The 15,731-nt window shown below is 46.3% G+C and overlaps 1 protein-coding gene across 1 annotated transcript in view; it reads right to left on the reverse strand.

Annotated features, from left to right (window-relative positions):
- Positions 1-15,122, reverse strand: part of LOC144148863 (uncharacterized) — a 30,865-nt gene extending 15,743 nt beyond the window's left edge. The window contains exon 1 of the mRNA XM_077680388.1: positions 14,440-15,122. Within this exon, the coding sequence (XP_077536514.1) occupies positions 14,474-14,911 (438 nt within the window). The 5' untranslated portion in view covers positions 14,912-15,122 and the 3' untranslated portion in view covers positions 14,440-14,473. The remainder of the gene's footprint in view (positions 1-14,439) is intronic.
- Positions 15,123-15,731: the final 609 nt, after the last annotated feature.

Raw genomic sequence — 15,731 nt, forward strand, 5'->3', positions numbered from 1 at the left:
CGCTACAATCTCCTAGCACAGCACTCTACGATCCCAAAAATCGGAGGAAAAGTGACTACAAACTGCATATTCTGGTAAAAACTCTTCCTGTTTATAAAGTATTCATGAAAGTTATGAAAGGTGTGGAAAAACTAATCCGATTCGAATTTCACATATTTACGCTGAAAACCTATTTAGAAGCCAGTGTGGTACCTAGGGAACTGCGAATTATGTTAAAACCTGCCATAGAAAATATGGCAGTTTCTGACATTGCCGCCCGGAATAACGTGCTCTTGAGTTCTTCTTTCGGTCTGGCGCACATTGTCATTGGCCATTATGAATCTTTACTGACATCTATTCGTTATCAAAAAAGCCAACTATTCTCGCATTCTAAACTCTCGACTCATGAATCTGTGCAACTGGCTGAATACCAGCGAATAAGATCGGCCGAAATATATAGGATTAAAAGCGAGAAACTTCCAAGAGACAAGGCAACTGTACCTTATGCTCCTCCCGAGATAGCTGCCGCCGAAATTTGCCCGCTCTCTAACAATGCCACATTGGCAGATAACCCAGTGACATACAGTAACGTAGTTAAATTAACTTGTATTCTAACGAACTTTCCGGTGAAGGCGTTTTACTGTTGTCTCGAGGACTTATTTTTGCCCAGTGACGGGTGGTTACAACGAATTTGAGCTTACGAAGGACTTGGATACTTTTGCTAGAAACGTAAGATTCCGTGAATATTTTCTGGGCAAAACTTCTGCCGATTTCCCTGCTCCAATTCATCCATCCCCCAAACATTAGATCCCGCCTACCCAAAGAGATAAATGCTTGGACCTCCAAATCCGCGATGACAGTCATCAATCCTGCAGATAAAGGCGGAGCAATTGTAATACTAAACAAATTGGATTATGTCAGCGAAGCTACCAGGCATCTTGAAGTCACCACGTATTACCAGCGGCTTGATAGAGACCCCACCAGGAATTTTAAATCAGTCATCACAAGTTTTCTAACCAACCTGAATGAACAACAAAAAAAAATTTATTTCCGCTCTGAATTCACTGGTTGTGTTGAGCTCCGTCGCAGGTCGATTTTACCTTCTCCCGAAAATCCATAAGGCAGGAAACCTCGTTCGCCCATTCGTTTCTGGCACAGAACTAATCTCTCTATTCTTAGATACAGTAATAAACCTGATTCCGCCTTCTTTTTCATCCTATATTAAAGATACTAACCACTTCTTGTCAGATATCACCTACCTATCTGTACCTCCTGGTTCACTTTTGGTTACTTTGGATGTGGCATCCAAACCCGCATACACCAACTACCCGCATACGGATGGAATACGGGCAGCACTTCCCTCCTATAACGACCCCGCTTGCGAAAAAGAAATTGTCAGCTCCACTTTGGTCACCCTTCTAAAATTGGCACTGGAATTGAACAATCTTGAATTCAATGGTGTTCATTACCTTCAAATCAATGGCACCTCGATGGGCACACTCATCGAGGCGCCATTGACTTATGCAAATATTTTTATGGGCCTACTCGAAAACAAAATTTTCGCAAGTCGCTCGCTGAAGCACTAGACGCTATCTTTATGATTTAGCAGCACGGGGAAGCTCACTTTTTATCGTTCATTTTTGACTTTAACAACCCGCATGCTTCAATTTCTTTTTCTCACGCATACTCGGAACAAACTTAATTTTCTGGACGTAACATTGACGATGTGTGATGGCCAGCTCACAGCAACGGTTTATAGAAAGCCTACTGACAAGCATCAATACCTCCATTTGAACAGTTATTTTATTTATTTATTTTATTTATTCATACTGTTAGCCCAGGGGCCGGTACCGGGTGGACGTACAACAGAGAACATGGAGGCAGTAACTACCGCCTCAGACACGAGAGCAACGCAGGATGTGTGCGATACAGTATGCGGTACAGAATGCGGCACAAGTATCGTATACAGCTATATTGTGCACAGGTGCAAAATGCAAAGATACAGAGTGCATGGGTACAAAACAATAAGCAACTCTTGCACAAGCGCAATTCAGCCAAACTGGTTACGACACGTGGCTTCCGTATGGGCGCGGACCCCACTATAGGGCCAAATCATCAAGAAGAGACAGCACTAGCGGCTTCTATGTAGTGTGACAAGGATTTTTCAAACTGCGCTAAAGAGTCTGAGTTAGTAATTTCTGGCGGCAAATTGTTCCAGTCTTCAATTGTATTGGGAAGGAAAGAGTGTTTAAATGTACTTAAACGAGTCATTATAGGCATTAATGGGTTAGGGTGACTACTTCTAACTGTACGAGACAGTCGAGGTTTCAAATATTGCTCTGTGGTAAAGTTAAAGTAGTTAAGTAAAGAAACTTTAATCTCGCTACTCAGCGCCACGTTGCGAGAGGTGGCAGGTTTAGTTTATTTAGCATGGCAGTAACCGAATCTGATGACCTGTAGTTGGATAGAATAGACTTTGCAGCCCTCCTTTGAATTTTTTCATTTTTTTCACTGGTATTTCTTCGAAAGGTCCCATACGATGCAGCGTATTCTAATAGTGGACGGACAGTGTTTCTGTAGGCAGTCAATTTAGCTTTCGTAGTTGCTAGTTTGAGGTTCCTTCTCAAGAACCACAATTTCTGTTCAGCTGCACAACATAATTTATTCATATGCGTTTTCCAATTTAAATCATTGGAAATTGTGACCCCCCATACTTGAAGTGAGTGACACGTTTTAAATCCTTTCCAACGAGCTCGTAATTGAAGGAGAGGACAGTTCTAGTTTTCTTTGTTATTCTGGCGAATACTGTTTTGTCATGATTAATTTTCATGTCCCATTTCGCGCACCATTCATGGATTGTTTGCAATGCAAAATTCAGAGTTACTTGATCACTGTGAATGGATATTTTAGAATAAATTAAGCAATCGTCCGCAAACAAGTGAACTGTGAGCTTTCCGTCAATACTATCTGCAAGATCATTGATATAGCACAAAAATAAAACAGGGCCGAGGACACTCCTCTGTGGTACCCCGGACTTGACCTCTAAATCAGTTCATTTCACTCCCTTAATCTCGACATATTGCGATCTGTTCATGAGATATGATTTAATCCAGTTAATTAGGTTCTTATTAGCTCCAAAGTGAGTAAGTTTATTTACAAGTTTAGCGTGCGGTACGAGATCAAATGCCTTCGATAAATCCAAAAAAACTGCGTCTATTTGACCTGAATCGTTTAATGCGCTAGCGAAGTCATGAATTGTCGGGAATATCTGCGTTACTGTTGACAGTTTGCGCCTGAAGCCGTGCTGGTTTGGAAAAATTAACTTAGAACTATCGAGGTAGGTAAAAATACTTCTAGATAGTATATGTTCCAATATTTTACTACAGGTGCAGGTATTTGAAATAGGTCTGTAGGTTTCAATATCATATTTGCTCCCACTTTTGTATACAGGGGTAACTCTTGCAGTTAGCCAGTCATCAGGCAGTTGGCTTTGATTTAATGACGCGGTGAAAATTATCACTAAGTACTTAGACACCCACTCTGCATACCGCTTCAAAAATCCCTTCGGGATACCATCTGGTCCAGGTGACTTCTTTACATCGAGGTCCAATAAAAATTACGCCCACCTCCCCTCGCGGGAACCCTGGTGTGATGCGACGCTGAGGGGGGTTCAAGCGCAAGCGGAGAGCAACCGTCGACCGAAAGGCCGCCGGAGAGCGGCACACCGGTTATATTCTAGGCACTATATATGCGCAGCGCGCCCGAAGGAGAGGAAACCGCGGAGAGAGACTGCACATGCGCAGCACCGCGCGCAGCGCCGCCCACCGGCGGAGTGAGAGCGCGCTGGGCCGCACACGCTCTAACCTGGGCACGCGCCGGCGCCAGTGCGTCTGCCGCGGCTGTGACGCAACACAATCCACTTTAATCCAATCCAATCGAAATCCAATCCAATAGAAATCCAATCCAATCCAAGCCAAGACAAGCCAATCGAATCCAATCCAATGCCCCTCGCGAGAGAGTGTTCGCTATCGGAGAGGAGAGCGGGAGAGTGGCTGCGGACAACGGACGCACGCAGGAAGGACAGGGCCGCCGACAAGAGATGCTCTAAGCGTCGCATCTAAAAATCGAGAAGTTTGAGAGAGAAGTACCCCCTATTGAAAGCGCTGACACGGTTGTAAGTGCCCAACAAGTCTTCCACGTCGTCGCCGCTGAGTCCGGCGAAGATCGGTGGGTCACGCTGTCTGCTGCTGATCGTCCAGTATGGCATGCGTGGGCTGCCAGGGTTACTGCCATCAGCAGGGTTGAATCTTTCCACCTGCATGTCGGAATCCGGCCGAAATATTCGCCGACTCGACCGGAGCTCCAAAGGAAACGTTGTAGACGACGTCGGTGGTCCAACTGCACCTGCACCACTTGAGAGCCTCCGGCAAGAAGGCTTGGTTGAAGGCGAGAGGCCCTTTATTCGGCAGCAGCCCGTACCCGAGAAGGGACCTCCAACCACGATGATGATAATAACGCGTCGCGCGTTCAAACGATGGTGTGCTGATGATAAACGGGTGAGGTAAGAAGACGAAGAATTGTCCTGATGGCAAATAAATGATGGGAAACCATGAAGGAAGCTCGGGGCTTATAGTTAGTCACTAGCGCTTACAATATTCATATTACACTCATCTGCGGGAAACCCATCATGCATGTTTTCGCATGGAACACTGCGTTGAGGCTGTTGACATTGCCAACATCAACGATTGCTAATGTCAACGAACTCGGTCACAAATAGTTTTCGTCATACAAATGCCGGTAAAACAATCAAGAGCTGCAGGCTTCCTGCAAAGGACGAGGAGTTTTAATTGAATTCGATGCACACAAGTTTGCTACAAACTCATCTTTTAAAAAAATAACACAAATAGTAATTGGAAAGCTTGTATGGCATGGCACGTGTAGGACGTTGATTTCTGTCGGCAAAATTGGAATTCACAACCGTACGCAGTGACATTTCAAATGGACACCTGCAGGATGGCTCGCTTTCCCCTGCTAAAGCTCCGCGGTCTTTAAACCCTTAGCGGCTTGTGTCGAGTTCACCATGTCATGAGTTCTATGGCCTGCTATTTATTGCATAGCAAGTCACTCACCTTTAATAATATTCCCGCGAGTATTACAATGTCGCTGCCGAGGTCAGCACCCCACACTATAGCTATCTGCCAGAGAACGCGAGATATACCCGTAAATGCTGGAATTCGCTGTTAAGGAAAGAACTCGCATTCGTATTAAGCGGTGTGAACTGTCCACAATTTTGGTTCATCTCTGCACTCTAAGGTTGTTCCACAACGTTCCACAACGACCAATTGAAGTAGTGACCAAATGTTCAAATTCAGCGAATGACGAAGCCCATCATATGATTTAACTAAAAAAGTGCATGTGCGCCGGGACAACACGCAAGGCGTGAATGGCGTTTTGCATTGCTCAATGTCCCTGCGCAGATGCACTTTTTAATTTAAATTCAATGCTCGGCCACGTCATTCGTCGAATGTGCACACTAGCCCCCTTAAACTGTGCATTATGGAGCATTGTGGTGAAGACGCCTTACGGGGGCTTCTTAGAGTGTGAATAAAAATTGTTTGATTGATTGTAGGGTTTAACGCGCCGACGCAACGCAGGCGATGAGGCGCGCCGTAGTGGAGGGCTCAGGATTATTTTTGACCACCTGGGGATCTTTAACGTGCGCCGAAATCTCGTACACACGGGCATTTTTGGTTTTCGCCTCCACCAGAAAAGCGGCCGCCGCGGCCGGGAATCGAACCCGCGACCTCGTGCTCAGCAGCGCAAGAATAAAAATTATTTGCTTAGATTGTATGAGTAAATAATATTAATACCAACAAATGCCGAAGACATTATAGTTGGAAGGTATACCCCATCTAAAAAAATTGATGTACAAGGCTGTATTTCAAGGTTATTTTTTTTTCAATATATTAGAAGGTTATTTTTAATCAACAAATGCCGCAGCAAGACACGTTCGACTGTGTTGCTAAAGATGCATTAAATTATGGGATATGAGACAACAAAAGTGATGCAGTTTTTTTCAATGCGCACTTTCTTTTCATCAACTCTAAAATACAGAACTTGAGAAACTTGGGCCTGTATCTGGATGTGAATATTGCACTATTTTGAGAAATTTACTGAAATGTTGCTGCTTTCGAATTAATAGCTAAGAAATATCGTGAATTTTTCCCAGAGCGTCGGAAGGAAAGCTTTTTTTTATTGGATTTCACATTTTCGATAGGCCTTGCGTCCCTACTGCACAGCCGCTGGAGTTACCAAGCAACCGATATGCGCTATCATTACCGCGAACTGAATAACAAGCCGGGAATACACTGTAAGACAATCTTGTTGTCCAGCTTCACCACAATGGAATCGATTGACTTTGAGCCAACAATGAAAATTCGGTGAATTACGCTGTCAAGCACACACGATTTGGTTCAAAAGTTTGGTCTGCGCTGTGGCACTGCAGAATATCATGCTTGCATTACGTGATGCCACATGGCGGATCACATTTTTCAGCGTTGCTGTCATTCATCTAATTTGGTTTGTTGGCGGCATGGATTGGTCAATCAAGTGCATTGTGGTGGAGATAAACAACGGGATTGACCTACAGTGCAATGTTGTGTCGGTTTCTTTTTCTTGCTACTCATCAAGAAGCGCTTGAGCTATTATTTTCTGTTGGGCTTAAACGCAAAAAAAGCTGTCTAGCTTTTTTTACGGTTCATGAAGCCACCCCAATTTCCTCAGGTACGTCGCATTGTGATAGTCTCAAAAAATAACCACGAACTATTCTATTGCTAACCATTTCGTCCACAATCCATGTAAATTGGCACGTTTTATTCCTTTAAATCAACTACACGCGACCGTTTTTGCAACTCATGATCTGACAGAAGACAGTGTGTCGGTAGGATTGGTTTTTCTAAAAACTTTCGCAGGACAAAGCTTATGTTTTCACCCCTCCCAGCTTGGCCCAAGCGTGTAACAGAGCATCAATAAAGGCAAATCGCGTGAGTTGCTTGCTGGCTGGTTGGCTGTGACAACAAGCAAGGGGATGGTCATCTTGTGATAACGATAACTGGAGACCAGGCGTGCCGATAATCCCAATGGAGGGCAAAGAGTGCTTGACTTCTAAGGGCCACCCATTGTCTGGTATATTAGCTCGCACTTATTCACACCTGCTTCTGAGTTCTCAAAGCCACGGGGTGACTCCTGTCCTTTGCTCCTGCTGTGGGATGAGACCACGAGCTCAAATTTATTACAGGGTGGCAAAACGGGCTAGTTGACTGCTGAAGAAACAACCCAGATGATTCTAGGGCTTTCATGTACCACCGACGCATGATCCTTGTTCATCCCCGCAGATTATTCGTCACTCCGTCGCGTGCGGGGCAAGTTTGGTTCGTCGCTGGGTGTTTCCCATTCCAGATAAAGCAACCAGGCTCACATTAGTGGCAAGTGCCGGAAGATGATTGGTCCGGGGGAAGTTTGCTCCCGCGTCAGCGCAGGAACCCGTTCCGCTTCTGGGACCCCATGGTTTGGTGCTATGGTCTAGAAACAAGGAAGTCATTGCTGACACTTAGGGCGGGGCGAGTGGTCAGTACAGTGTTAAACAGGATATATCATGACGAGGGAGCGCCGGTCTTTCGAACATGATGAAGATTGAGGTCGTCTGACCAAGGTGGCGGAGCCGTAAAACTGCAGGACGTTGACGAAATGCTCAAAACGAAGGAAGTCTTCTGGAAGGTTCATGGACACACCCTGTATAACTCCACCCTGGGCATTATTGTTTTTTTGCCCGCATGCGTTATTAGAGAGTTTTAGCACTGTATACTCCGTCTGTTCCCTTCGTACCGTGTTGACCGGGACCTGACTGAGTCTGCGCGCGCGGGCACTGCGAGAAGAAAACCTCCCGCTGTAACGAATGCGCTGGCACGGCGAGGGCCGGCCCGCGGAGCTAATCCACCCTACCGGAACGAATTCGCAAGTGCCCAATCGGACAGACGCATGCATACGGAGTGCTAAAACTCTCTATTGAGAGGTGTGATTGCCCCTGAATAGGAAGCTGCCAAAGCGGAAGAACTTTCGTAGTCGCTGAGCCGCAATATGCATGTATACCATCAATAAAGGTTGATGGGAGTCGAGGCTTGATGAGAGGTCGCGGCATTGTAGTTTGGTGAGATGGGCGCTAGTTGGATTGCCTGCCCCGTGGTGCTGGGGTTCACAGCAGCCAAGTTGGTGTTTCCGGTGAAATTTATGATTAAAGTTCGGGGCGAGAGTAGGTGGAGCACCGAAATGCAGGGAGTCCAGTTGACTTGATGACTTGTAGCTTGCATGATCAGTCCAAGCGAGGCCGCGGCCGCCACAACGCGGTGCCCAGGACTCCTTCAAGCGGAGTTAGAGTTAGCCAGCTGGAGTCGGCACTGACTCGACCCTTGAGAATACCGGAGGAAGATGCCGTTCTCGCATATCGAGAAACGCATGCTGTTCACAGATACTTGTCAGAACGACAAGCGAGCAAATGTCGAAACAGGAAACTTGCGTTAGGGGAACAGGATAATTCCAGCACTTTTACTAATTGGGCGGTTTTGCTGTTAGGTAAGTGCATTCTCTCTTTTCCAACTAGGGGTGGTGACTCGTGAGCCGTCATAATCGGTTGGTTTTCAATTTTGTTGTGCGCATTATTTCGTGACTCAGTAACCCTACGGTAAGATTTTTTAAAGTTTCATCCATAATAGTGCTAGAAAGGGTTCGTATACCAACCACAATAACAGCAGAAGCGTTATTAAATTCAGAGGTTGACTTGCATGTACTCAAGTTCAAAAACGTGAAATCCTCACCCCCACCCCCCAAAAAAATGCAATCCCCGAATAATTTACCAGCATCACGACGGCGAGGAACTCTAAAGGTTACACCCTCGATCGCTTTCACATGCACATACAGGGCTCTTAGCAAGAGCTTAGTAGACACATATGTACCCGCCGCGGTGGCTCAGTGGCTAAGGCGTCGCGCTGCTGAGCACGAGGTCGCGGGTTCGATTCCCGGCCGCGGCGGCCGCTTTTCTGATGGAGGCGAGAAGCAAAAACGCCCGTGTGTTCGAGATTTCGGCGCACGTGAAAGATCCCCAGGTGGTCAAAATTAATACGGAGCCCTCCACTACGGCGCGCCTCATCGCCTGCGTTGCGTCGGCGCGTTAAACCCTACAATAAATCAGTAGACACATATGTAAGTTAAGAGCTAGGAGATCAGCACGATGACACAGACAGATGATGACGAGGATTATCATTATGGGTTTCCCTTTAGTATCAGATTGAGAGATGGTATTTAAGAGCACTGCATTACGAAAAAAAAATGAAGGAAGCTCACACAAACGCGTAAGACTTGAAGGTAGCGAAGCTGTACACAACATTCACGACCATCACGAAGGTTTAAGTCCACAACTGGAGCCGATTTGCTTCTTCTTCGCTGCCGCAACGGTCTTTACTCCATCATTGTTTCTATAAGTGTGAGCCTCCTTCATTTTTTGAAGTTATAATTATTCGACATCACTTTGGAGGGGCGTGCGCTATGACGTGTCTTTCTCGTTCCGAGCAAGTGTTGCCACGATTACGGGGAACGCTAGAATTTGGGGGAGGGGGGGCATTCCTGGCCAATCTTCCATAGTGGGTATGCTTGGCTTACAAACGGGCGCCGGGGACGCTGGGCGGTCGCAGCGAGGTACGCACACACGAGCGCTCGGCATTTTTTTGGTTTTTTAACTGCCGGGCGATCGCCGCAATCTCCTTCAGTCTCCCTAAGTGGGTATGCTTGGCTTGACAAACGTGCGCCGGGGACGCTGGGCGGTTGCCGCGACGCACGCACACACTAGCGCACGGCATTTTCTTGGTTTGTTTAACTGCCGGGCGGTCACCGCGAGGCACGCGCTCACGTGCGCTCGGCATTTTCTTGGTATTTTTAACTGCAGGCACCAAAGTCTATAACGATTTGCTAAACAGCTTCGCTGTTAAAAAATGTGATTAATATTGTGTTTTTTTTTTTTTTTGCATCGACGCTACACGTTGGCAACGCAGCGTGTCATAGTGGAATAACGGAGGCTACGAAATAATTTTCTACACCCTATACCAACACTCAAGCGTTTTCGTTCTTCGCCTCCATCAAAAAAAAAAAAAAATGGCCGCTTCGTCGGGGATCGGAACAGCCTCTTCTTGCTTGAGTATTAAAAGCTTACGCTCTAGCGCTAGCTTTTGGGCAAGGCTCAAGGAAGCATATTTTAGAACGTCAACACGACAGCCGCAACACGTACAAGGCGTCAAGATGCATTATACGAATAGGCATACGACTAGCTATACAGTGTGTCCCAGCTAGGACCAACATTAAAAGGAAAAAAAAACCGCACAGGCAAGATCGGACCAAATGTTGACAAATTTGCCAGCTAAATGTTGTGTGTTGTCAAGGGAAGACCTACGCGACGCGTGGAGTCGATCCCAGCTGCCGAGGTCGTCTGCGCTGGCAGCTCTATTCGCCCAACAGCTGCGTTATCTCCTCCTCGCCCCTTACTCCGCGCCTCGTCTGTTCATTGACCTCCTAGTGGATTGACCGGTGACGCGTTTCAGTCTCTAAGAAACCTAGGAAAAGTCAAGCCCGAGCATTTACGAGTCACATACACGTTCACATAGGCATAATGCTGTAGACGTCGCAAAATGCTCTCATGCACAGGATAAATTCAAACGATGGAGAACCGACCGGCGATGTGGCTCAGCCACAAGAACGATAAAGAACCGGCCACCCATCCTACTTGAACCCCGCAGCCCCAAGGTAGCATCTCATAAGTAAACCCACCAGTTCACTAGATGACGGCGAGGTTTTTCTTTTTTTTTTTTGCTTTTTTTTTGTGGCTGACTTCACTGCTCACTTGTTTTCCATGCCCCAGAGAATAGCATTTTAGTCAACATCGGCTAGGAGTTGCTTACCAACTTACCACTGCTTCCTCGTGATATATTAGGTGTGAATTATAAAGCGCAGATGACGAAGCTAAGCCTGTTTCACTAAGTGGAGAATCAGATGAAATTGAAGCTGAACACTGAATTAAAGATGAAAACAATTCACTCAGCAATACCGCAGGTGCTCTCATCACATGCTTTCTCTCGACATTAGTTCCTGTTCTCGCTGCTCCGCCGCCGCTCCACCAGTCTGCGCCGGCTGGCGTCCGTCGTTCCAAGTGGAGCCGTCTCTGCCTGCCCAGACCTCAAGACTTTTAACAACAACAAATGAGCTTCCGCACTCCGATGTACACAGTGGCATCTTAAGGCAGACTTCAGCGTTTGTAGCAACGCTTTCACATGGGCTTCGCAGCAGCCCAGCGCCGAAGATGAGCACCCGAACAAAAGCTGGTGACTATCGCAAGATGCTGCTTTATTCATCGGCGGGAACTGGCTTCTTTGTCCTTACAAACAGTCCTAAAATATTTGTACATAGTCCTTAAAAATGTTAAGAACGATGAAGAAGCGGGTGCCAGCCTGTGCACAGAGCCGCAGCTTACTATAGCCGCCGGGTTAGTCAGCGAGGATATCTGCGCCTGGGCTGGTGCAGCCGAGCTCTCTAAGATCGCAAGCCGAAGTTCAGCTGGTGACTATCGTAAGCCGCCGCTCTATACACAGGCTGGCACCAGTTTCTTTGCCGTCGTTCACAGTTTTGAGCACTGAACGTGCAACCGCGGCCGATCGAACCCGCGTCCTTGTGCTCAGCAGCACAACGTCTTTGCCACTGAGTCACCGCGGCGGGCGACGAAGGCAAGTCGTAAACGTTAGCAGAAATGGGGGTCTAATGGCAAGGTATAAGCTCAAGTGAATGAGAAAAAGGCGTTGTCGTCGAATACTAAGCAAGGCTTCTGAAGACATTCTGCCGCTATTCTTTAGTAAATTGTCAGCGGTATTGTGGGGCGTTTCTGGCCGCTGAAAGTGCGACAGAGAACGTTTTTTGACACATTCAGCATTTACGCAGAATGTGTTTTTGGAACTTCCGCTTTCCTGCGTAAATGTCTTGGTAACGGTACAGTTATGATTGCGTTAGGTGGGCTAATTAGCACAGGTCGCTGGTAGTTTATCTTACATCTTAGCGTAAATGAGACATCCCTTTACAACGACAACCGTCTTGGGGATGTTTTGTGACACCTGCGAAGGTAGTAACATAGCCATTATACGGGGAGAGTTTGCCAATTTCAGCCATATATACAAGGAGATTTTCTCGACTCCTTAAAGTATCCTACCGTCATGCTCCACCCCCAACGAGACCCTCAACCCAGATGACCCGTGATGGCGGTAGAAAATCCCCTTGGCTACAGTCTCGCAGTTTCAACGTATCTTGTGGGTGCGCGGGAGGTAAAATGCAAGAGTAGATGAAAGGGCAACCACACGTGTACCTCGGTAGTGCCAAACTCACGACCGGAGGCTCCCGTGACCACCATCAAAATGCATGGCTCCTCGCAGCGCGCATTCACCATGCCAAAATGGTATGTGCGGTAATGACATGAGGTGTTCGGCACCCGAAGCGGTGAACCGTGCGAAATGTCCAAAGCAACATGATGTGGCGCGATCACGGTTCGACGAACTTCCAAGGTGCTTCATAGCATCGCTGTTTGTCTCTATTGCATCACATCGGAGGCGTTTGACTTCTTGCTTCCTAAGACTAGCCGAACAAACGCTTTTTTATTCTCCAAAATGTGTTTTTTTTTTTTCGGTATAAAAATAACTATGGGGAAGAATTAAAAAAAATCGCGAGCATATCTAACCGCACTCTGAAGTTCCCGACATTTCAGTCCTAAAATAAATCAATTGAACGCAGCTAATTAGTCTGATGTAGCCAACATACTGGACACAGTAAACAAATACTCGACTTCAGGAGGCGACTACTGCCAGAAATGAATAGGTTTCATCTCAGCAGGGTGATCTTGCTTTTTCTTAAACATTATGCGTGGTTATTAAAACACATTGCACCAGGGAAGGGTGGACGCCAGTGTTGCAAAATTCCAGTTTGACCAAGAGGACCACCATTTCGCTTTCCTCCAAAAAACTCAAAAATGATTGTCAGGTATTCTTTCTGCACATCACTTCATACCAGGAGAAATGACATAGACATGGGATGCCTGTGAGACGGCTCCAGTTATGATAAAGCTGTCTTATTGGCTTATTAAGCATGTGATGAGTACAGTCCAGATCCAAGAGAAGCGCCAAATAACGAAGATATGATAACTTGAACATTTGTTATATATATATATATATATATATATATATATATATATATATATATATATATATATATATATATATATATATATATATATATATATATATATATATATATATATATATATATATATATATATATATATATATATATACAGGCGAGCCCGCTTATAACGAACACAACGGGAAACCGAAATCACTTCGTTATATCCGCTTTTCGCTATATCTGGACAGAAAATCTATATATACCAATGGTAACGGGAAATGAAGATTTGTTCGTTATAACCGCTATATCGTTAAAACCGGGTTCGCTATAAGTGGTCTATACTGTATATATATATATATATATATATATATAGATTTTGATGAGTTTTGCAACGGGCCAGAAGAAACGGTCAGGTAAAAGGTAAGAACAACTTTGCGGTTAACTTGTTTATTATAAATTAGTCCGACAGTTTCGGAAGTGGAACTTCCTTCCTCAGGGACAATCCCACATATATATATATATATATATATATATATATGTATATATATATATATATATATATATATATATATATATATATATATATATATATATATATATATATATATATATATATATATATATATATATATATATATATATATATATATATGCCCTTTAATTTTGTTTCTTCTTCCCTCAGCATAAGAACACCTTGTCGGTGCAATCATCAAGAGATATAAAATGAGAACACGAACATCGTTATTGATTTTTTTTTATAAAGTACGCGGCGCAGGTGTACAGTGACCAATAAAGGTTTAAAGTATTGTGAGCATGCACCGAATACGTCGAGAATGAAAATATAGGCACTTGATTTACAGCCCGAGGAGCAGAAAGAATTTGGCCCACGAATTTTTTTAATGATTCTGTACATCCAGGGCTTTGCGCGAGCGTTTGATGACCGAAAAAGAGAGGAAGAGAGAGATCGCAGGGTTTTTGTGAGACCTAGAAAATAATTATCACGACAATGACGAGAATGAAATAATCACGACGACACGACAAGCCGTGGGGCAGATAAGCACATGCCGTTCGAGTCTCGAGAGCGAGAACCGTAACTTCACCTTTGCCTCAAGAAAACGCTTAGTCCCAAACAAGACGTAAGTTGTGTGAAACGATCCCGCAGCCTTATCTCAGAGCTAGGGCGCTCAAAAGCTCAGTACTGGCCTGATCGAGAGCACGCGGAATGTCCAGCGAGAAGTCACAGGCTGTTGTACATCTTGGATCGGGCGCACAGCAGCAGCATGTCGGCTTCGCTCATGCTGGCCTGGTGGCCAGCCACCCGCGCAGCGTTGGCGGCGCGCGGCAGCGTCTTGCACCAGTCCTCGGCGTCCCGCTGCAGGGAGGCGCCGTGGCAGACGTGGAACTGGCGCAGGAGCGCCCGGCTGCGCCTCTCCTTGGCCACGTCGTACCAGACGCAGAGCAGGCCGCTCAGGCTGACCAGGGTGAGCACGATCCAGGGCAGGCTCACCATCACGCAGAAGAGCACGCCCAGCGCGGCCAGCGCGCACAGCGCGATGGTCATCAGCGCCGGGAAGAGCAGGAGCGCCGCCTCTTCGTCGTCGTTGCCGCCGCTCTCGTGCAAGTCGAGACTCACCATGTGCGCGCCGCTGCAGTGAGCGTGGGAACTGCACGTCATGCCAGCGCTCCTACAGTGAGCCCGGGGCGCGTACGTCGCGAGCTCTGTACTCGCGCTAGGGTTCCGCTAATATGGCGCGCATAGCGCGAACACAGCTCGACGCTATCGTCGCTGGCTCGAAGGCGCCGGAATACGCGAAGACGGCTAAGCAGAGAGCTATCGCGGCGCCTACGCTTCTCGCGAGCGTTTCCGCGACTGAGTAGCACCTCGCTCACCGCGCGAATTTTTTTTTTTTTTGAAAGCTTCCCCACAGCTGACATCAACGCGCTCCGAAAGCTGTTCAAGCGAATAGGCGAACAATGAGTTCAGGCGTAGCTCATCAATCAAGTAAGCCAGACACGCTGCTTTGCTAGCTATGACAACGTTTTTTTTTCTCGCTCTACCCCTCGGTACAGACAGTGTGGGCGGCATAAATTCGTACCATGCACGGCTGGATCGGTGTGTAAACGTAACCAGCGCGAAAACACGGAGGAGGCCCACTCCTTCTCCGCGCCTGCTACAAGGGGCGACCCCGCTGCCGCGAATGCGGAGTTTTCCCACAGATGCACGTTGAACAAAAGTAAAGCCCTATCCACGAATATTCTAAAGTAGCTGCAAATGCAGAATCCGAAAGCACCTACGTACTACTTATGAGTTGTGAATACGTCCATTTGAACGCCGCTGAGTGCTCCTTGGAGTTTTGCTCGGTGCGTAATGCTTTTCGAGATTTGCTGCGGTGTGTTCGAGTTTTGCAATTGAATTGCTCCAAATTATTTTTTTTGAGTTTCTACGTTAGCATGCTCACTGTACGCCGGAATTCATTTGGTATGATATTGTTGAA

This window comes from Haemaphysalis longicornis, unplaced genomic scaffold (assembly GCF_048455015.1).
Source record: "Haemaphysalis longicornis isolate Haplotype H1 unplaced genomic scaffold, Haemaphysalis longicornis Haplotype H1 scaffold_1, whole genome shotgun sequence".
Lineage (NCBI taxonomy): Eukaryota > Metazoa > Arthropoda > Arachnida > Ixodida > Ixodidae > Haemaphysalis > Haemaphysalis longicornis.